Source organism: Engystomops pustulosus, chromosome 1 (genome assembly GCF_040894005.1).
Source record: "Engystomops pustulosus chromosome 1, aEngPut4.maternal, whole genome shotgun sequence".
NCBI classification, from domain to species: Eukaryota; Metazoa; Chordata; class Amphibia; order Anura; family Leptodactylidae; genus Engystomops; species Engystomops pustulosus.
In genome coordinates this window covers 247,427,535-247,450,518 of record NC_092411.1, presented here as the reverse complement: position 1 = coordinate 247,450,518, position 22,984 = coordinate 247,427,535, and the positions used below count along the sequence as shown (strand labels likewise).

The following is a 22,984-nucleotide window of genomic DNA, read 5'->3' as shown; positions in this document are numbered from 1 at the left end:
CACGTTGCATTGGGAATAAGTCTTTGTATTAATTGTAGATTTCTTCATACTCCATAGGGTCATATTGAAACTATCTTTGACTGCAAATTCAAACCAGACGATCCTAATCTTCTAGCTACAGCTTCATTTGATGGTACAATAAAGGTCTGGGATATCAACACATTAACAGCGGTCTATACATCACCCGGGAATGAAGGTGTTATTTATTCACTGTCCTGGGCTCCAGGTATGTGGACCTATATGACAATGTAAAATGACTTTATGTCCTGCAGCTTGTTCTAGTTTGGTAATGAAATAATTGCTAAACTTTTGTCAACATTGCAAAATGAATAGTGCAGATTATAATAATTAACTTTGCAATACTATTTATTTAAAAAAAAAATCTGTTCCTATATCCTGCTTCCTTATCTAAACAGTTTGTGTAAATCAGCTTTTTGCCCTGTATCCACTGACAGTGAGAGATAAAGGAACCTAATAAAGTGTCTGATGACTTAAAGGAAATCTACCATTTGCTTTTATGTATGATTCCTAAACTAAGTGCTTTTGCTAAAAAAACTATTATAAAATTATGATAATGAGGCTCTGTCGCTCCTCTGGCTGCCCTGGTGCTTTCCTCTTACCCTTATTATGCACTGCTCCAGCCTTCTCCTGCCCAGTATAAGCTAATAATATGTCATGACTGTGTTGTCCCTGACAGGCAGAAGTAATCAGTCGCTGCGCCATCCCCCAGCTGCTGTGTATGAGTCATCCAACACAGGTTGATTAGTCCTGTCCGGACAGTTCAGGCAACTCTTTTATGTACGGCAGCCAGCCTGCACCCAGCTTTCCCAAGGTCCTGAAATTTATGATTGTTTTTTTGAGCAAAACCATTAGGTTCAGGGAATAAACAAGTTATGTTTCTGCATCAGTGTAGCTTCAGCATTCTCAAGGTATGTTTGGTTCACAATGCATAAAAATAAATTGTAGATTTCCTGTAACGCTTTACAGAAAGTCCCTGGATAGTCTAATCACCACTGAGAGCTGAATCATCAAGCAAAATATTCTCTAGGAATAGAAAGAGTATTACTCTATTCTTTTCCTTTATGCACATAACATCATATACACTGCTCGCTACAGGAAAAAAAAGGAGAAGAGTAAAGGCACAGAGAAGCTGCTTTACTTATTGAAGTATTTCACAATTTCTGCAATAACAAATAGCTTTAATTGCTTAAGTGGATGTTTGAAGCTTTGGAGGTTGTGTATTAGTCTTATAGTTAGGCTAAGGGTAGGAAATTCCAGAGAATTGGTGCAGCTCTGGAAAAAATTATGGAGATGCAAGAGAGAGGTTTAAATTAAAGAAGAGAAAAATCTTAGATCCCTGGCAGATCATAGAACATGGGATGGGCAATAGACTGAGATGAGGAAGGGGAGGTAGGTGGATGCAGCACTGCACAGAGCTTTGTGGATGAGGGGGATAAGTTTAAACATAATTTGGAAGGAGATGGGCAGCAATCCTCTGATCTTGTTGTCATGGATGATATGTAGTGTATTATGACAGGCATCTAACTCTCATGTTGCCTCACCTTTTAGGGGACTTGAACTGCATAGCTGGTGCCACATCCAGGAATGGGGGGTTTATCTGGGATGTAAAGAAAGGAAAAATGATAACTCGGTTTAATGAGGTAAGACAGATATTCACATGACATGAGAGCAGAAGTGGAGCACCATTGTGGTGGTACATGATGATGGATGCACCATAACCTGATGATACATTTTCACGTGTACCTGTGAGTAACCTGATGTACGCTTCATATTATTTTTCTATATAGCACGGGAAAAATGGCATCTTCTGTATTTCATGGAGTCACAAGGACTCGAAGCGCATTGCCACCTGTAGTGGAGATGGATTCTGGTGAGTCTGGCCTATACGACAGCGTGGTCATTGTCTCATGGTGGGTGGGGTTTAATATTCATATGGGAAACAATGGGATTGTAATGGTTTATTGTCGTCTGTAATTGTTTCAGCATTATCCGAACAATTGATGGTAAAATATTGCACAAGTATAAACATCCCTCAGCTGTTTTCGGCTGTGACTGGAGCCAAAACAACAAGTAAGTAGCTTTATATTGTTAGTCCTCCACACAAAATTATCATATCACTTACTATGTCAATATATTCATCTCTGTTTAGATTTTAGACTCTGCAAACGTACAGTAGACAGTACTAAGCGCACAAACAGAGTACCTGCAGATCATTCACCCATTTATCAATGATTTTTATTTCTTCCTCTGTTTTCAGAGATATGATAGCAACTGGATGTGAGGACAAAAATGTCCGAGTCTATTACTTAGCCACCAGCTCGGATCAACCCCTGAAAGTATTCACTGGACACACAGCCAAGGTGTTCCATGTACGGTGGTCCCCTCTTAGAGAAGGAATCTTATGCAGTGGTTCTGATGACGGGTAGGTCGGATATTTAAGCCAGTGATAATGTATATTTTTTTGGAGAATAGTATTGTGCTTTAGTATTATTTTATTTCAGGATATATCATTAGGTGCCTGGAGGTGTTCACTCAATATTTTTCAAACGTTTGGATTTAAATCTCCAAATCTTGTCCATAGAGTATATGTTTTAAAGGGAACCTGTCATCACAGATATAATTTTTACATGGTGACAGGTTCCAATAGCCTGCAGCACCTTCATTTCAGAATTGCTCCATGCCAGCAGTTGTGGTGAGTCCCGGGGGGGAGGGGGTTCATCAATGCCTCCACTTCTGCTCCTCGGTCCTGGTTCTCCTCCTCCCTCAGTCTCTCCCTGGGTTACCCCATATTCATTAGGATTGAGGAGCAGGGGAGGAGGCATTGACGAATAACAACTGTTGCGATTTAAACTGCCCCACCGGCACTCAGCATACGCTGCTGGACAGGAGCAAGGTAAAGTAAAAAGCACAGTTTATTTAGATTTTTGACAAAGACATTTCTGAAATGAAGATGCTATAGGCTATTGGGACCTGTCATCTTGTAAAAATCTGCATAAGATTTGGATCCCTATATATTATACTTTTCTGTGCCATCATTGACTAAAGGGGCTTACATGGCAGCTTAGCACTGTTAACCTGCAGTTCTGGGATCTCGGTTTTTAACTTGACCAATGATAACATCTGTAGAGTGTTTGTGTGGTTTCCTCATCCCTACTTCCCTTAAAATTAGCTTGATAAAGAATCTATATCAATATATCTATATCAATATAGAATTATGCGACCCAAAAGTGACAGGGTGCAGGTGATGACACTCTTGGGGTTGGCCACTTTGCAACATGTTTTTTGTAATGAGAGTGTAAATGTAGGATGCAGGATATTTAATAATTTATTAATTCATATCCTTTAAAAGGTTCTACACTGCTTTTTTTTATATATTCCGAAATGTCTTTGATCTCATCAGTTGCCATTCCTGTCCATACATTGGCTATAGATGGAGGGTCATGTGATCATCTGTCCAACCAACTTACCTTTCAGGGCCTTATGACAGTATTCTTAAAGGAAATCTACCATTTGATTTCATGCATTATGAACCAAACATACCTTGCGAATGGTGTAGCTACACTGATGTAGAAACATATCTTGTTATATCCCTGAGCTGTTTTGCTGAACAAACTATTGTAACATTCAGGACCGGCTGTTCATATACACATTGCATGGAGCTTCCTGAACTATCCAGACAGGACTGAGCTGAATCACTTATACACAGCAGCTGGGGGATGGTTTAGCGATTGATTACTTCTGCCTGTCAGGGATAACACAGTGATTACATCATTCTCTGGAGCAGTGCATAATTGATGTCAGAGGAGAAGTGCCGGAGCCAGGCACAGGAGAGACAGAGCTTAATTTGTTTCTGCTTCAGTGTAGCTACAGCATTCTCAAGCACCCTGGCTGGGCTGCCCTGGGTGAGGCCTGTTGGAGGAGTCTTATTTAGCCGTTTTTTCACCCTTTACAGCAGATTTTATCTGCTGCTAAATCAGTGACAGATAAAATCTTCTGGATTCAAATTTCTTCTACGCAGATTTCACCACAACATGCAGAGAAATCCGATTATTTATTCATATTGCTGTGGATGCAATCCGCAGACCCATAGAAGTGTGGAAGAGTTCTGCCAAAATATAGGACACTGCCATAAATTAAATACTGTATATACTAGAGTATAAGCCGTCCCGAGTATAAGCCCTGCCCCCAATATATTGCCTATAAGAAAAGAACAAACACGCACCGTCCGTCGCAGACACCATGACGTCAGCAGCTCGCTGACATCATAGTGTGTGTCTAACATCAGAGAGCGGCTGACGTCACAATCCCTGCAACGAACGGTGTGGTTACACGGAGCATCGCTGTACAGAAGAGGACCTGTCGGGGGGTGTCGGAAGGTGAGTACACTGTTTGTTATTTTTCATGACTCGGGTATAAGTTGAGGTGAGGTTTTCAGCACATTTTTTGTATATACGGTAGCTTTAGATATAGTACAGCTCTCACAAAATTATATTTTAAAATATGTGGCGCTTGTGGCTCTCTCAGCCAAAAGGGTCCCTCACGCCTGACCTAGTGAATCACAGCTTTCATTATTTATTACTTATTCAGTAGCCAAAAACATTATTTGATTGGGTAACTTGTAGAGTTTTCAACAGTCTATGGAATAATTGTACTTTTATCTTCTTTTTGTAGTTTTAGATGACAGTATATAAGATGGATGCTTGTGGAGACTAACGCTAGCGATAGAGCTGCTGTAGATGTTTGCTGTCCATTGAATCAGGGACTATTGGGCAATGCTTCTTTCTATATTTTCGGATGAGAAAAACGGGATCCTTACATTATAATTGTTCTTACAGAACTGTAAGGATCTGGGACTACACACAAGACGCTTGTATAAATGTTCTGAGTGGCCACACTGCCCCAGTCCGGGGATTGATGTGGAATACAGAAATACCGTACCTTCTAATATCTGGAAGCTGGGATTACACTATACGAGTGTGGGACACCAGGGACGGCACTTGTCTGGACACGGTGTACGATCATGGGGCAGATGTATATGGTATGTTCACTCTGTCTTGTGTTGGGGGATACATTGATCCAGGTTGACTAATCCCGTCTAATGCTTAAAGCAGACAGACTAAGAAGAGACAGACTGCAGTCACATGTACTTTAGGGGTTGTTACAGTAGATTGTTGTCATAGTTAGGATATTATTGGAAGGAAGGGATCAGAAAGTGACAATGGCACATCCTGCCCTCTCCACTCTGCTTTACTTTTACTACAGCTCATGTGTTTAGCCCAAAAATGAAAAATATGGAAGCACAATTTCTGATTTATAAATGAATAATTTTATGCATTGGGTGAAAATCTATTAAGACCGGGGACACACAGGTCAGCATTGGAGCCACATAGTCAGTGGCCGGAATCCTGCTGGGAATTATGTTATCCACATGATATATATATTAAACTCCCCAGTGCAAAGATGGAAAGCTGTGGGACCTACTTAGAAAACGTCAGGCTTAACGGGGATCCATCATCAGTTTTGACCATAATAAACTGCAGGCAGTGCTCGGTCCTGGAGACTGGTGTTAATATACTGTTGTGTATATGTAGCAGCAGGACTGTAAAAAGTGAACTTTTAATCCAGGTTTGCGGCTCATGCAATTGCTCTGCCTGAAGCGCTTTCTGTTCTTTGCCATTAACTCTTCCACAGCCCCTCCCCTCTGCTCTGAGTGACTGCAGGTATCCAATCAAATTCCTTTTACAGCTCCTACTCATTGCAGTGGGGGGCTGTGGACCTGCCCGAAACCTCGCAGCGCTGGAGGCATGGATTATAACTTCACTTTTTATAGTCCTACAGCTAATGACAGCACACACAGTAGTATGGTTACATACCATCAAGGGCTGCTACCTAACCCAACGGACTATGGGTCCATCAGTTCACACTCGAGGTCTAAGGTTAGGTGCACGGTGGACATTTAGTCAATAATAACCAATTGATTTAGATTTTTCCACTGCTTTAACCCCTGATCTCTGCACTTTGTACACAGGTCTTACATGCCATCCCAATCGGCCCTTCACTATGGCATCTTGTTCTCGGGATTCCACTGTGAGGCTTTGGTCACTAACCCCATTGATTTCACCACTTCAGATCAATATCTTGGCAGATCGCCCTTGGGAGGAAATAATCGGTAACACTGGTATGTCATCTTCTATTATAGGATGTTTGGTGTATTTTGCAATTGGTTTATCTGTATTATATGTTGGTTTTATTCATCTAATAGACCGAGCTATGGAGCCTGGTGCCCCCCCTTTACTGTGCGGGAAGGTGTCTCGGGATATCAAACAAGAAGTGGACAAATTGTCTAATAATCTGAGGAGCAAGAAACTGAGATGGTTTTCAGAATGTCTCTCTGTAAGTGCTATTTGTAACATGTAAAAAAGTAATGCAACAAATTATATTAACCCCTTAAGGACACAGGTTTTTTTTTCGCTCATTTCTCGCTCTCCACCTTCAAAAATCCATAACTTTTTCATTTTTACGTGTACAGAGCTGTGTGAGGGCTTATTTTGTGCGTAACAAATTTTACTTTCCCGTAATGTTATTTATTTTAACATGCCGTGTACTGGGAAGCTGGAAAAAAATTCCAAACATGGAAAAATTGAAAAAAAACGCATGTGCGTCATGTTCTTGTGGGCTCAGTTTTTACGACTTTGACTCTGCACTCCAAATAACACCTGTACTTTATTCTTTGGGTCGGTACGATCATGGTGATACAAAATTTATACAGGTTTTATTGTGTTTTAATGCATTTTCAAAATTAAACGAGGAAAAAAGGAAAAAAAAAACATTTTTGCCATGTTTCGCTAATAACTTTTTCATACTTTGGTGCACAGAGCTGTGTGAGGTGTCATTTTTTGCAAAATGAGACAACGTTTTAATTGCTACCATTTTGAGGTCTGTGCGACATTTTAATCACATTTGATTTTTTTTTTTTTTTTATGTGATGTAAAATGGTGTAAAAGTCGCATTTCGGACATTTGGTCGGCATTTCCTCTCTCGGAGGTCACTGCCGGTTATAACCGTTTTTATATTTTGATAGATCGGGCATTTTGGGAGGCGGCGATACCTAATGTGTTTGTGACTTTTACTGTTTATTATGTTTTATATCAGTTCTAGGGAAAGGGCGTGATTAGAATTTTTAATATTTTATACATTTTTTACATTTTTTAATTTAATTTTTTTTTTTTTCATTATTTCTTAGACCCTCCAGGGTACATTAATCCTAGATGGTCAGATCGTTCCTACCATATACTGCAATACTACTGCAGAAACCATTCAGCCTCGGGACTCGCGAAGACCCAAGGCTGTCATGGCAACCGATTGCCGGCCCCCGATGACGTTCGGGGAGCAACGATTGGAGGAAAGATGGCGGCGCGCCGTCTTTTAAATGCCACCGGCGACTTTCTGTCACCCCACAGAACTAGATGGATCATAATGTGTCTGCTTAGAGAGTCCCCGCCTACACACTGGGATTTTGCACTGAGCAGCCTAGGGAGAGATAGGAGCTAAAACAGCAATAAAATTGTGAAGTAAGGGGTTAAAATTTATTCATTGTGTAAACATCACTAGGGGATTGAGATGTGAGAATTTTCTTTCTTGGGAAAACCCCTTTAATGTGACGGTGCAGAGCTCGCCTTACGCTTGTTGCTGTATAAGACTGTTGAATTCTACTTTCAGACCTGTGGTGCGCCATCATTAATTTTTTGGGGGCACAGACTATGTCTGACAATGCCCCCATTCTCAATGACACGCCGTTTTTGTTGGAAAAGGAGGAAATTGGACTAAAAATCTTCATAAATGTGTTGTAGACCAAATTACCCCAGAAGTCTGGCCAAAGTGGCTTCATGAATTCCCAAAATGTGCTTGTTAAGTAGTTAAAATAGTAACTCCCTATTGTTTTTAGGATGACATATATTAGGGCCAAAGTGAGTAATCTTATGGTTCTCCAGAAGACTATTCACTATGGCCCTAATTACTCATTACTTAGTTTCTAGAAGACAAGGGGCTCACTTAGTATTATTGTACAGGGGTCTCCACCACTACCAGTATTATTCACACAAAAAATGTACCCTATTTTCTCTCTCCTTCAGCCTCCAGGTGGTAGTAAGAATTTATGGGACTTAGTGGCTGTGCTAAAAGGTCAGGATGACAGCCTACTTCCCCAAAACTACTGCAAAGGGATTATGCACATGAGGCATCTAGTCAGGTTCAAAACGGTAAGTACCAATATTCTGCTATGTATAGCAGTAGTGTATCACTCACATCTCTTCAGTCATTCCTGACATTAACCTGTATCTGACAGCATATGTATACATGAATGGAGGAAACCGAATTGTGTACTTCATTAGTGTCATGTTTAAAATTATAGTTATCTGCTTTGCTATAGTTGAAAATTATTTGTGATTTATGGAGTAACCCTTGAGGTATGTGTCCATCCTGACAGTCTAAAGCTCAAGAGTTAACAACTGTGAAGATGTCCAAGTTTGGTGGTGGTATAGGTGCACCAAGTAAAGAAGAAAGGCTAAAGGAAGCTGCTGAGATCCACCTGCGACTAGGACAGATCCAAAGATACTGCGAGCTCTTAGTGGAACTTGGTGAGGTACGTGTTATTACTATTTACATTCCATCAGTAATTCTTAGGCTTAGACTCCAAGGAGAATTGTGAGGGACCATAAGATTGTAAATCCTTCAGGGTTAGGTTTCTATCAACCATTAAAGTGGAGTAACTTGTGGGTTGAAAGTCAAGCCAAGAGTGTGCTGACCCAGTGGATACCTCGATAGATTTTTTAATGGGATTCCCCATGGTCATTCATTAGGGTAAAATATCATAAAGTACAGTGGAAGAATTATACTCATATTATAAGAAGCACCATAGCGTAGGTCGCACCCCAGAAATTTTCATCCAAAAAAAGGAAAAATATATTTTAGGTTAGTTAAAAATTCCCTGTTGGTCACACACAAGCACGACATACACAGCTCTGCTAAATCCATACACTCACACTCATCTCTGCATCATTCATTCACACACAGACAGCCAGCTACATGTATTCACTGGCTCACTCTGCTATATACTGTACATTCACTCACATGGATACACTCAGCACTGCTATACACACACAGGAAGACACACATCACTGCTATACACACAGGAACACGCTCATCACTACTATACACACACTCAGCACTACTATACACCCACTGGAACACTCAGCACTGCTATACACACAGGAAGACACTCATCACTGCTATACACACAGGAACACGCTCATCACTACTATACACACACTCAGCACTACTATACACCCACTGGAACACTCAGCACTGATATACACACAGGAACACACTAATCACAACTATACACACACAGGAACACACCCACACTACTATACACCCACTGGAACACTCAGCACTGCTATACACACAGGAAGACACTCATCACTGCTATACACACAGGAACACACTAATCACAACTATACACACACAGGAACACACCCACACTACTATACACACACTGGAACACTCAGCACTGCTATACACACAGGAACACACTCGGCACTGCTATACACACAGGAACAGACTCATCACTACTATACACACAGGAAGACACTCATCACTGCTATACACACAGGAACACGCTCATCACTACTATACACACACTCAGCACTACTATACACCCACTGGAACACTCAGCACTGCTATACACACAGGAAGACACTCATCACTGCTATACACACAGGAACACACTAATCACAACTATACACACACAGGAACACACCCACACTACTATACACACACTGGAACACTCAGCACTGCTATACACACAGGAACACACTCGGCACTGCTATACACACAGGAACAGACTCATCACTACTATACACACAGGAAGACACACATCACTGCTATACACACAGGAATACACTCATCACTACTATACACACACAGGAACACACTCATCACTACTATACACACACTTGAACACACTCATCACTACTATACACACACATGAACACACTCACACTACTATACACACAGGAACACTCTCTGCACTGCTATACACACAGAGGAAGACACACATCACTGCTATATACACAGGAACACTCTCTGCACTACTATACACACACTCAACACTGATATACATATACATTCAGCATTGCTATACATCCACAGGAACACACACATCAAAGCTTTACACACGCAGGAATACACTTAGCACTGCTATAAATAAAATTTAGCATTGCTATATACATTCACACAGTCCCAGATCGGATGAAATGCTTCATCAGCACTTCACCCCGTCTTGCAGTGCTGGATCCTCCTGACCTTTGGATTGTAAAATGCACAAGATTTTTTCTTGTCTTCTAGTCCGAAAAATGCTGTACTCGTTTTCCAGTGTAATCACTGAACTAAATATCCCAATAAGTAACAGTTCAATGCCCAGAAAGCAGATGTAAGCACATACATACAGAATTTCCATCAACTCTTGCTCCTACAGATTTGTAATATCACGTTGAACTAAAACAAGTATTGTACTAATGTCCCTGTGGCTATGTGTCCCAGACTATATTTTGGATGTGAAAATGCTGATGACCGCAGATACTGTATAACATTTCTATGCTGATATCTTGTATTATTTCATTGATAGTGGGATAAGGCATTATCAGTGGCCCCCGGTGTTTCTATGAAATACTGGAAAAAGTTAATGCAAAGGTGAGTGAACTTCTTTTAATGACTAAATTATTAGAAAATCATAAAAGATTTGATTTCACATGTTTAATTGACAAACAAAATCACATAAAAGAAGTCATAATTACACCCCACACACACACACACACACACACACACACAAATACTATAAACAGAACGTTACTTGTGCCGCACCCTCAGACTGCAGTGATGGCTTCCTATGATATATCTTCATGTAGGACTGTAAAAATGTGACTACCGGCGGTCCCATACATGAGGACCCTGACTTACAGACAACCCCTAGTTAAAGACAGACCCCTCTGCCCACTGTGACCTCTCTGGATGCTTTACTATAGCCCCAGGCTGCAATGATCAGCTGTAAGGTGTCTGTAATGAAGCTTTATTGATAATCCTTGGTCCAGTTCCAGCAAAAAATTTTGAAACTCCAATTGTCAGTGGGGCAAAACATTTTTTTTGTCTTGATCTACAATTCTAAAAGATACAGTTTCGACCTACATACAAATTCAACTTAAGAACAAACCTATGGATCTTATCTTGTACTGCCTGTATATCTAAATTATAAATTTGATTTCATTTCAGAAGAGCAAGTCAACTTATCGAGGAGGAGAATGACGATGTGATCCCATACTGTATAGCCACCGGGGATGTGAAAAAACTTGTCAACTTCTTCACTTCCAGGGGACAACTTAAAGAGGCTTTACTAGTAGCCCAGGTATTAAAATCATTCATATAACTGGACACTTTTCCCAGAGGAAATAGAGTTTGTCATTTTTTTTGTGCGCAATATTAGGCCACAGAAACTTGGTGGTCATAGTTTAGTACCGCAGTGTTCAGCTTGTACCTTGTTGTTGCAGCCTGAGGGTGCGTCCACACGTTCAGTTTTTCACACGTCCCCATGTTTAGCTTTTCAGATGCAGTTTTTGAAGCCAAAAGCAGGTGTGAATTGTAATGGGTGACAACATATACCGTATATACTCGAGTATAAGCTGAGTTTTTCAGCACAATTTTTGTGCTGAAAATTCCCCACTCGGCTTATACTCAGGTGTGTATAAAAAAAATAAACTGACTACTCACCATTCTGACGGCCAGGGCAGCTCCTCTTCATCTTCATGCGGCAGGTCCGTGACAGCTCTGTGGGCAGCACCTCTTCTTTCTTCATGTCGGCTGCAGGTTCGTGACATCTCCGTCACAACTGTGATGCCAGCCGCTGCTGGCAGGCTATGTACTGCAGGGGTCTTGCTGGCTATATACTGGGAGGCTGTGACCAATGCATTTCCTACCCTCGGCTTATTTGAGTATATATGGTAATTAAGAAGCCCTACTCCTCCACTTTTTCACACTCCACTCCTGGTTTGGACATCAAAAACTGGATCTGAAAAACTGAACTTGGGAACACTCCCTAAATGGGTTTCCACATATAAATGTTGATGTTTGTAATGAACAGTGAATAGAAATCTGATCCTGATCCTGGTCGTGTGATGTCAGACAGGTGCAAGGCTTGTTATATTACAGAGTAATCAGAGCTGTGTGATAATAATGGATTGTGCACCTGTGTGACATCACATGACCAGTGACAGGTTTCTATTCACTGGAAGTAAACCATGAAGCTTCCTATAGAATCTCAACAAGCAGAGATATTGGATATGAGGAATTGATACAGAAAGTATATGGGGAAATTATAAAACTTCCATTATACAAACAAAAAGGTTTATATGCTGGAAGTGGACAATCCCTTTAAGAAGTAGTCCTACATTATCTGTACATTTTCCACTTATTTACTGGCTTCTTTACTTCTAGGCAGCTTGTGAAGGAAATATCCAGTCCAATCATGCCTCAGTTACTGCTGTATCCCCTACTGATGGCAACAACATAGAAGACTACAATGAGTAAGCCCTAAACACTTTATATACTGTGACTTTCCTGGGGAACACATTGACATCATTTCTTTTTGTTGGCCCTTTTGTCTGTGTAGACTTCTCCATCGAGTCAGTGCGGAGCTGGCGGAGTGGTATTTCCAGGATGGCCGGGCCGTGCTTGCAGCCTGCTGTCACTTAGCTGTAGATAACATTGAAGTAAGTTTGCATATTGTTGATCTGATCCACTGAGTCTCAGCTTCAACGCAAAGAACTGAGATCCACATTACCATGTACTGAGGTTATTATTTAAAGTAGAAGCCCCCCTTAAAAGAAATCTAATATTAAAATCCATTATGAAAATCTAGTGACACCTCCTTCCTTTTAAAATCAACTTTTAGAATTAATTTTCAGAAGGACTGTGGGGTAGTGGGGCATTTAGCTTTACAGGCCGTTACACTGTTGAAGAGCGCTTCCCCCTTCTACTTTGGGCTGAACTTCCTCTGCTAAGGAGTCCTTCAGGCTCCTTAGCAGAATAATAAAAGTTGATATAAGAAGGAAGGAGACCATGGGTAACAAATATAAGAAGATTACCACAGTCAGCGTATATATGTCGGGTTGTTGCTTCTGCACAATATATGACGTATCCGGTGTAAAAGACAGGATGGAAAGACGGAAAGCTACGTCTTTCCATCCTCCAGATACATTGCTCTGCAGGAGGGGGGACTCCATATAAGGACAGTGACATCACTGGGGAAACGCCTAAAAAGATGAGCGTGACCAGCACCTAGTGCACCCAGTCCCCTGTCATTTCCCAGGACAGTGAGTGCAGCGCAGACTAGGAGTTGTCCGCGCACAACACATTCATTATCATGCTATTTATAATGTTAGTGTTACTTTTTTCTTCTTCTAGCAGGAGAAGTCTATTGTAACTCCATGCATCTGACATCATAAGATTTTTAAGAAATTCCAGAAGTGAGATATCTTGTTGCTTTATTTAAGCTAGCCATGGCCAACCTCATCCGTGGAAATGAGCTGGAGCTGGCGGTGTGTGTGGGCACGGTGATTGGAGAGGGCGCAGCACAGGCAACGCAGTATGCACTAGAGCTCCTAGCAAGAAAGTGCATGACCGTGACCACGTGGTAAGTACTGCCCATCACCTTACAGAGCACGGTGTAGCACGTATTTTAGCAAAAAACATATCTATTTCTACTATTTGCTTTAGGCCAATGGCACATGGTTCTTTGAGGGTTATCAATCAGCAATCTATACCGTATTTTCCGGACTATAAGGCGCACTTAAAAGCATTGGATTTCCGTGGAAATCCAAAGTGCGCCTTATAGTCCGGTGCGCCCTATGTATGGCGCTGGGCACAGGGCAGCGGACCATACTTACATGGGTCCCCGCTACCGAAGACCGGAGACAGCAGATCTCCAGCGGGACCTGGAGCGGGGACCTATGTAAGTATGATCCGCTGCCCTCCTCCACCTCCCCCTCACCTTCCCCGCTCACCTTCCCCGCGTTCCCCGTCGCGTCTCGGCGTCGCGTCCCGTCGCTGCGTCCCGTCGCCGCGTCACGTCATGTCGGCTCTCCGCCACGCCTCCGCCAAGCCTCCGCCACGCCCCCGGCCCCCGGACCCCGCGCCTTATAGTCCGATGCGCCTTATATATGTAATTATTACATATATAAGGCGCATCGGACTAATGCGCCTTATAGTCCGGTGCGCCCTATAGGGCAAAAAATACGGTACATTTATACAAATCCTATCCACATGCTGAGAAAAAAACTTGCGGCAGATTTGGGCTACAGGCTTAGAGTACACAGCATGGAAGATATTGTTACGGATTGAGGCTGCGCTCATGTAGCATTTTAATGGCCTTTTTAAAAGTAATTTGAAGGCTTCACCCCTGATTGGATATTGAGTCAACTTTAATTTTCCTGAGCATTTAGTAAACGTGCAGGAAACACAATGGGGCACATTTACTTACCCAATCCTGCAGAGTTCACAAAGTGTGGAGTGTCCGACGATCATGCACTCTGACGCGATTCAGTAAGATTGTGCGCCCGATATCCTGCATGTGAATATTGAAGGACTAGTTAGCACAACCCAATACAATATAAAGTGGCCTTATGCATCAAGGATAAGTATGAGAAAACAAGACGGAAAGCGATGCACAAAAGCGGCTAGTGTATAAATACTCAGAATGTACACGAAAAATACTATGTTTATTGATATCAAAGACAAAAAACCATACAAAGACATCTAAAATCATTTAAAACAAATAATGTACATAGAAAAGACCAACCCTTGAGGAAGTCGTCCTTGGGACGACGATACGCGTGGGGAGCCGTTCGCCTCGCATCCCGCCTCTTTTCCCACTGCTCTTCCAGTTGCACAGGATTTTTTTCCATCATACATCATATGCCGCATGATTCCAATTCCTATTCATAGGACCAGCACTTTCAATTTTCCCTTTCCTTTTTGGGTATTTACACCTTGCACTTTACATTGAAATAATTTATATGGGTTTGTACCTTAGGGGGTTTTTTGATAGGTGTTTCACCGCAGCACTTTGCACTTTACATATTTGCTTCATTATTATGGCAGGATGTTTTTGGGGCCTTCCATCGCCCACTACTTGTAATTTTGTTGGTTAGGGCATTCGATATACATAGCATATTCTTTTTATTATTATTCATGGGTAGAGGTGTGTAGACAAGCACCTTTTGTCTGGACTAGAGGTCAGTTGTGGTTAACCCAGACCGGGATCTCCACACAAGTCTTTTCTATGTACATTATTTGTTTTAAATGATTTTAGATGTCTTTGTATGGTTTTTTGTCTTTGATATCAATAAACAGAGTATTTTTCGTGTACATTCTGAGTATTTATACACTAGCCGCTTTTGTGCATCGCTTTCCGTCTTGTTTTCTCACACGATATCCTGCATGTGTTGCTTCCCTGCTCAGGTCCACCAGAGTTCACCTTCTTCTTCCTGGTGCATGTAAGTGCTTTGTCTTGCGACACAATTTGAATGTTAAATACCGCGCTCAGTCCGAATCAGTTGTATTGTCCGACGGCCCACCCTCCGATTTCTGTCACATGAAAGCCAGCGCAGCTGTGCCAAGATCCAGTAACGTGCGACACAATCCCAGCACAAACCCATGTTAAATACCTGTCTTAGCTGCGCAAATCCTGAAAACCGCGAACAGTCTGACGAAAGTGCGATGCGCGACCCTTAGTAAGTGAGCCCCAATGTTCACTCAATAGGCCACATTTATCAAAGCGTTTGCACCAGTTTTTTGTCTGAATTTTCACTGAAAAGAACATGCAAATGGCTTGCACCTGTATTTATAAAGTGTCTGCGCCAGTTTTGTGTTGTGGCTGCACTATCCCAGTCACACCACAAAATTCTGTACTTAAAGGGGTCAGACGGTGCGCCACATTTATTCCTGCAACTCGACAGAATTGGGTTGCATGCTCTATATTAAAGGTACACCAAAAAAGAAGAATCTGGCGCACTCTGCTCACTCCACAGGCAAACTGCACATTTTACTGTCAGGTTCCCCTTTCTTACACGACCTCCGGTATTCTAATAGTTTACATAGGATGCTGAGTGAGCTCAAAGAAATCACACCAAAACTGGAGCATAGTATAAAGAATTTCCCAAGCCGGAAGTGGTACCGAGCAAAAGAGGAAGGAGTTCTGTTCTTTTTTGCCGACACATAACAAACTACTTTGGGGAGGGGACTAACCGTGGTGCTTACCGGGGGATCCGATCCCTTCTGCCTCAGCCCCGGGTTCCGACGAGTGACCCGGGGCTGTCGGCTCCTCTCTGTGCCGGGTTCGGCCTCCTGGCAGGACCCGGCTGTGTATAACTGAGCATGCGCAGCATGCTCAGTTACTTACACTATACACTGCAATACAAGTGTATTGCAGTGTAAGGGCTTGAACAAGCGATCGGATGATCGCTTATTCAAGCCAAGAAGTAGAAAATGTAAAAAAAGTTTTTAAAAAAATTAAATCTTTTTGTAATATAATTAAATAAATAAATAAAATAAAAGTCCCATAATCTCCCCAGTAACACATAAAATGCAAATAAAGTAAATAAAACACGTACATATTTGGTATCACCGCATCCGTATTAATCTGTACAATAAATCTAAATCAATATTGAACCCGCTCGGTGAACTACGTAAAAAAAAACTCGAAAAACTTCCCATAATATACGATTTTCCATCAAACACCATCACAAAAAATGATCTAAAAAGTTACGTTCCCTAATATGACACGACTGAAAAGAACAACTGTTCTCGCAAAAAATAAGCCCTCAACCAGATCTGACAACAGAAAAATACAGAAGTTATGGCCCTGAAAAGTTGTCAATAGTAAAAACAATGCGATTTTCTCCAATATTGGTTTTGCTCAGGAAAATTGAGCAAAAATAAGAAAAACTATATAAATGAGGTATCACCGCAATCGTAGTGAACCAGAGAATAAAGATAAAATATTATTTTTACGTTACGGTGAGCGGGGGAAAAAAAATGCTAACAATCCAAAATAAAAATTGATGATTTTGTTTGTGTCCCCCTTGAAATAGTTAATAAAATCTCATGAATAAGCTTTAGACTCCCAAAATAAATTATCTATACATTGTATCTGATCCCGTACATAATAAGCCCTCATAAGTTTGCATTACCAAAAAAAATAAATAAATTATAGGTCGTACAATGTGACAATACAAATCTGCTGTGGACGGCGCCTCCATTCATTCTATACTTGGCCGTGCGCCCGTACAGCAGTCACCACCACATATGTGGTATCAGTACACTCGGGAGGAATTGGGCATCAAGCGTTGCAGTGCGTTTCATCATTTAATTTATTCTGAAAATGTCAGTTTTGGCCTAAATGAATGTATTTTCCCAAAAAATTCTATAGTTTCTAAATCGCAGGTCCATATTTTTTAACCCATGTGAAACACTTAAAGGGTTAATAGACTTAATAGAAGTTGTTTTACATATGTTGAGGGGTGAAGTTTCTATAGTGGGGTAATTTATGGGGTTTTACTATTATTTAGGCCTCTCAAAGTCACTTGAAAGCTGAGTTGTCCCTCAAAATGTGAGTTTTGGCAATTTTCATTAAAATAAGAAAAATCGCACCTAAAGTTCTGCACCTCATAACATCCTAGAAAAATGACAGGACGCATAAAATATCATCCCAACATAAAGCAGACATTCCGGAAATGTTAATTATCAAACTTTTTGGGTAGTTTTACATCTAGTCTGGAAACCAGAACATTTCAAACTTGGAAAATGAAGAATTTTTACAAACTTTTGCCAAATTTTCACTTTTTTTCAGAACGAAACGCAAAACTTATGACTTAAATTCTATAACTAACATGAAGTACAGTGTGTCACGAGAAAACATTCTCAAAATCACCGGGATATGTTAAAGCGTTCCGAAGTTATAAGCAATTATCGTGAGACAGGGCAGATTTGAAAAATCGAGTCTGGTCATTGAGCTGAAAACTGGTGTCGGTGATAAGGGGTTAATAAAAAAGGTCCAATGTGTGATTGGGCTGGAGCCTTTCACAAGGGCTCAAGGTACTAATTTAACCTTTACTGAAACCAGACCGACCTAAGGGTCAAAACACGCAGCCGTTTCTTGAACCGCGAAGTGTGCAGTGGTCGAGTTGAGGATGAGACTCCAAGCAGCATAGTGATCCCTGATGCAAGGAGTCCCTTCTACCCCACTGTAATTATCATTATAGTACAGCAGTGCTGACTTCTTGCATCTGGTAACACACCACTCAGCCTAGGATTCACAGTCATCTAAATGAGCCCTATCCGTATTATTGTCTGAGTGCCTAACAACATGGGCTTTATGCTATGGAAAGAGCAAGGACTGCGGGGCAAAATATATTATTCCCATTCCTAGAAGCTGGGAAGAAGTGTTACTAAAAAACCTCAGATCTCAGTAGAAAGTCAGAGATAATGAGGAGACTGTCCCCTGGAGTGATGGAAGTGCAGGCACCTGCTCAGTACAGTCAGTAACGAGGACTCATCAGCATGTGAGGGAACGTGTGACTTGCCATTTATACACAGTTTTTTGACATTTATGTAATTTTGGTAAATGATGTCCCAACATGCTCTGGTTGTTGTGTTTTGATGGTAATTTATTTCCTTTCATACAAGTGGATAAAAAACAAATGAGGTTTCTGATGCACCTGCCACAAACTGATTGTCAAAGTGGTTTCCACATATAATCCTCAGCAGTAAATGACGCGCTACGGATTCTAAACCTGCAGTGGGAATGATCTTATACAACATATGGATTAGATTTGTATAATAAATCCCATCCATTGTGTTGTCAGTGTAAATTGCTGCGGGTAGGTGCCAGCGCTAGGCCACATCAGTTTGGTTATATGTGTAACTGGCCGAAGGGTAATGCAGAATGCAAATCTGAAAAGTATTGGGACAGAAGTCATTCATATCTGTGAGGATTAACCCCATGCAGTGTTTTTTCTATGTGTAATCTGTGTTCGAGAAGTAAGCGTTCTCCTTACAGAGACTGCATATTAAGGCCCCCATTTAGGCATGTGGAGTCTTATAGCCATGGATGATCCACTAGGCGGATTCTGGGAAAATAGGCAAAGTTTTTAGCTATCATGTAACCCTAGCCACAAGCCTCTTACTCAGTCAAACCAGTTCCCTACGCTGTACTGAGGATGTCTACCTTCAGTATATCTTCTGGAACAGATATACTGATTTGGTTTTCATCCCACATCATATCATAAGGCCTCTTGTAGGTTATGCTTGATGCCAAGGGAGCTGCCTTACAAGGTAGCTTAAAGAGGCGTGGTTTTCCTTATCCCATCCTGGAAAACTCTGCATATGTTTCCTGTAATCTGTGGTAGTAAGCAGAATCACACCCCGCTATCAATCGTGTTCCGGTTTAACCATAGAAAGGTCGGACCATGTCGCATTTCAACATGTCTGATCCTAGTTTTTATGCAAGATGATTCATAGACAGCAGATTATTCCAATCCTTCCATTGAAAATACTTGCACACTCGGCCACATCTGTTCCAGCTGGGATAAATAGCTTCTGTCTTTTTAAGTATTCCCCTCTCCAGCCTAATAGCATTATATAGAGAAATGTACAAGTGATGGTCATAATATTCAGTGATGTAACTTCGGTATATAGTTATATGACTTATTTGTAAAACAGGTTTTTAGTATATAATAATGCTGTCATGTTTTCTGTCATTTCTTATAATATAATATCTTTCCTTCAGCTTTCCATCTCCGGGATACAGGTATACACATTGTCAGTCTTACTGCATCTACTGATGAAGCATAACACATACTGTAGTGTAGTCCCAGGTCATGCATCATCCAGCATCTAACCTACTGCTGTCCAGTCCCATCTCATCACACATAATCTTTGTTCCATCAGCTCTGTGCAAATGTTTCCCCATCTCTTCTAAGCATTTTTATAACCATTTTGATAGTATAAATGCTGAAAAACATCATGTCAGGGAGGTTCCGTAGGCAGGGGCGCTAAGATATTCTTTAAAAAATAAAGTTATGAGCGTGTGCATGTTATGTTTCAAAATAAAGAAAGACAGGCAGATCCCATTTATGTATACAGTAGGTATGGATTATTTACATAAAAAAATAGCTGTTAGTAACAGCAGGACTATGAATAATTAGTTTATATACATATATTGTAGCTGGACTTGGTGCACTGGGAATCTATCAGTGAAAGCTGCAAAAATAAAACCCATCAGAATGTGGCACAGCTTTAGGGGGGGGGGGGTGTTTGGCCAGTTGTCAGGTCATGTGGGTCCGACTACTCCATTAGGGAAGGAGTGTCGAGGGGACCCCTAATTTTCGCGATCTGTGGGGGTCTCAGCAAGTAAGGCCCTAACATTAGTTTGTGGGAAAACCCCTTTAAGTAGAATAAAATTGTAGAAATTGCTCTTTGTACTTTCTACGAGTATGCACACAGACATGCTCCAGCTAAGCGGGTGCAGCATTGACTCTGCCCTTCATTTTAGAGACAGGTCGGGGTTACAGCACCCAGGTTCGGCTCCAGCTTTCAGTGGTTCCCTGGGCGACAGAGATTCAGTAGGCCTCTTTGCAGTGAACTCACATGGTGGCATTAAAAATTCTAAAACAGTCTCCTGTTCCCTAAAATATTTCCTAGTTTATCATCCCAAACAACCGCCTCATCGTTGTTTTATATAAAGTCCTTTGGATTCATTAGATACAGCCCCCCTCACCCTCTATGGATTCATTAGATACAGCCCCCCTCACCCTCTATGGATTCATTAGATACAGCCCCCTCACCCTCTATGGATTCATTAGATACAGCCCCCCTCACCCTCTATGGATTCATTAGATACAGCCCCCCTCACCCTCTATGGATTCATTAGATACAGCCCCCCTCACCCTCTATGGATTCATTAGATACAGCCCCCTCACCCTCTATGGATTCATTAGATACAGCCCCCTCACCCTCTATGGATTCATTAGATACGGCCCCCTTCACCCTCTATGGAATCATTATGTACAGCCCCCTCACCCTCTATGGAATCATTAGATACAGCCCCCTTCACCCTCTATGGAATCATTAGATACAGCCCCCTCACCCTCTATGGATTCATTAGATACGGCCCCCTTCACCCTCTATGGAATCATTATATACAGCCCCCTCACCCTCTATGGAATCATTAGATACAGCCCCCTTCACCCTCTATGGAATCATTAGATACAGCCCCCTTCACCCTCTATGGATTCATTAGATACGGCCCCCTTCACCCTCTATGGAATCATTATATACAGCCCCCTCACCCTCTATGGAATCATTAGATACAGCCCCCTCACCCTCTATGGAATCATTAGATACAGCCCATTCACTCTCTATGGAATCATTAGAGACAGCCCCCTTCAGCCCCATGGATTCCTTATGTACAGCGTTATGTTGACCTCCCCCCCCCAACAGCAGCTCTGGGCCCTTGCACTTGCCCTGGTATGCCAGCCCTGACAGCACCCCTACAGATCAGACCTGCTTTAGATAGACAGGGATTAGATCCATCTCTTTGTGACAGAATAGTAAAGGATTGTATAGAAATAAATGTTATATGTCACATATTTAGTAAAAAGACGTTTGCCATAGGTGTGGTGTGAATGTGGTGTGTGTGTATCTCGCCTCTCGTCTATATATAGCTGTGAGCGGGGTGAACCCTGCTGTTAAGACGTATGTGAGCAGAATTTATTTTGTTCCAGGGACTTGGCAACAGATCTCCTCAGAATGATACCTGACAATGAGCTCTTCTTAGTCAAGCTGTGCGCGTTTTACCCAGGATGCACTGCAGAGATTAATGACCTACATAGCAAAGTACGTTCCACAATTTTTTTGCTGCTTTACTGATATGATCATCATGAAATCTGTGTCTTCCGCCCGGTACAATGCTGCTATCTATGCTATGCTATGTGCACTGTGTAGCAGAAATATCCATAGATTGTACCGATTATAACCATCCCATTCCCTGTATTCACAGTGTAACCTGCCCAGTACAGAGGAATGCTCACAACTTGCCCAGAGTTCCTGTGAAGAAGGAGACATCTTCCAAGCTGTCAAATATTACCTGCTAAGTGCAGAGCCTGAAAAGGGCCTTCCAGTTGGGATCAGTTATGTAAAAGGTATTACTGATGCTTATATCATAGAATTAAAGCACAACTCTAATATTTTTTATTTTTCACAAGTCAATAGATCTTGGGATGTAGGACAACTCTGCCTATTATCTTTATTATCTATTAAGCAATTTTTGTGAATCTGCAGAACTCTTTCAGTCTCTCTCCATCTCACGCTGTGACACACACCTCACATCCGACCCTTCCCCACTTTCTGCTCTCTGGATACTTTCCCTACAACACAGAAGCTATTAACCCCCTGTTGCTGACACAGCACAGACAAACTTCATGCAACTATTTCACTGCTGGTTTCTACCACTTATTACATTTTACATATGTCTTCATGTAAAGCTGCCCTATATGCCCACTATGTACACTATGCAGTGTTCAGTGGATTTAATAGCAGGAATCTAACTAGATCTAATGCTAAATTAGCATCTGGGCAGACTAAATTTCACTCAGAGTATATACAGGATGGAAAACAGTCTCCACCCACTTCACTGCTGCTGAAGATTTTTGACAAGCAGCATCAGAACAGAAAAAGCCATACCTTTGGAGAAAAAAGGGCGAGTGGGACAATATGGTCATCTTTCTGTTCTTTTTTAAGGAGTGGGTCTCATGTGACGATTTAGTTAATCATTGACATTAGAGTTATGCTTTAACCC

At 41.5% G+C, this 22,984-nt stretch overlaps 1 protein-coding gene across 6 annotated transcripts in view; it reads left to right on the top strand.

Annotated features, from left to right (window-relative positions):
- The window catches only part of WDR17 (WD repeat domain 17), a 69,579-nt gene that overhangs the window by 35,108 nt on the left and 11,487 nt on the right, over window positions 1-22,984 (top strand). For 5 of the 6 annotated variants that reach the window (XR_011849676.1, XM_072123714.1, XM_072123705.1 and 2 more), the window contains 18 exons: window positions 58-226; window positions 1,570-1,661; window positions 1,809-1,891; window positions 2,005-2,091; window positions 2,279-2,443; window positions 4,857-5,059; window positions 6,050-6,199; window positions 6,284-6,414; window positions 8,154-8,279; window positions 8,507-8,662; window positions 10,706-10,770; window positions 11,347-11,479; window positions 12,565-12,653; window positions 12,740-12,839; window positions 13,623-13,762; window positions 19,916-19,936; window positions 21,912-22,023; window positions 22,187-22,328. Coding sequence is in view for 5 of the 6 variants with exons in the window: in XM_072123714.1 (XP_071979815.1) it covers window positions 58-226; window positions 1,570-1,661; window positions 1,809-1,891; window positions 2,005-2,091; window positions 2,279-2,443; window positions 4,857-5,059; window positions 6,050-6,199; window positions 6,284-6,414; window positions 8,154-8,279; window positions 8,507-8,662; window positions 10,706-10,770; window positions 11,347-11,479; window positions 12,565-12,653; window positions 12,740-12,839; window positions 13,623-13,762; window positions 19,916-19,936; window positions 21,912-22,023; window positions 22,187-22,328 (2,164 nt within the window). In the remaining variant the exon portion in view is untranslated. The remainder of the gene's footprint in view (window positions 1-57; window positions 227-1,569; window positions 1,662-1,808; window positions 1,892-2,004; window positions 2,092-2,278; window positions 2,444-4,856; window positions 5,060-6,049; window positions 6,200-6,283; window positions 6,415-8,153; window positions 8,280-8,506; window positions 8,663-10,705; window positions 10,771-11,346; window positions 11,480-12,564; window positions 12,654-12,739; window positions 12,840-13,622; window positions 13,763-19,915; window positions 19,937-21,911; window positions 22,024-22,186; window positions 22,329-22,984) is intronic. The other variant, XM_072123696.1, reaches the window with a different exon arrangement.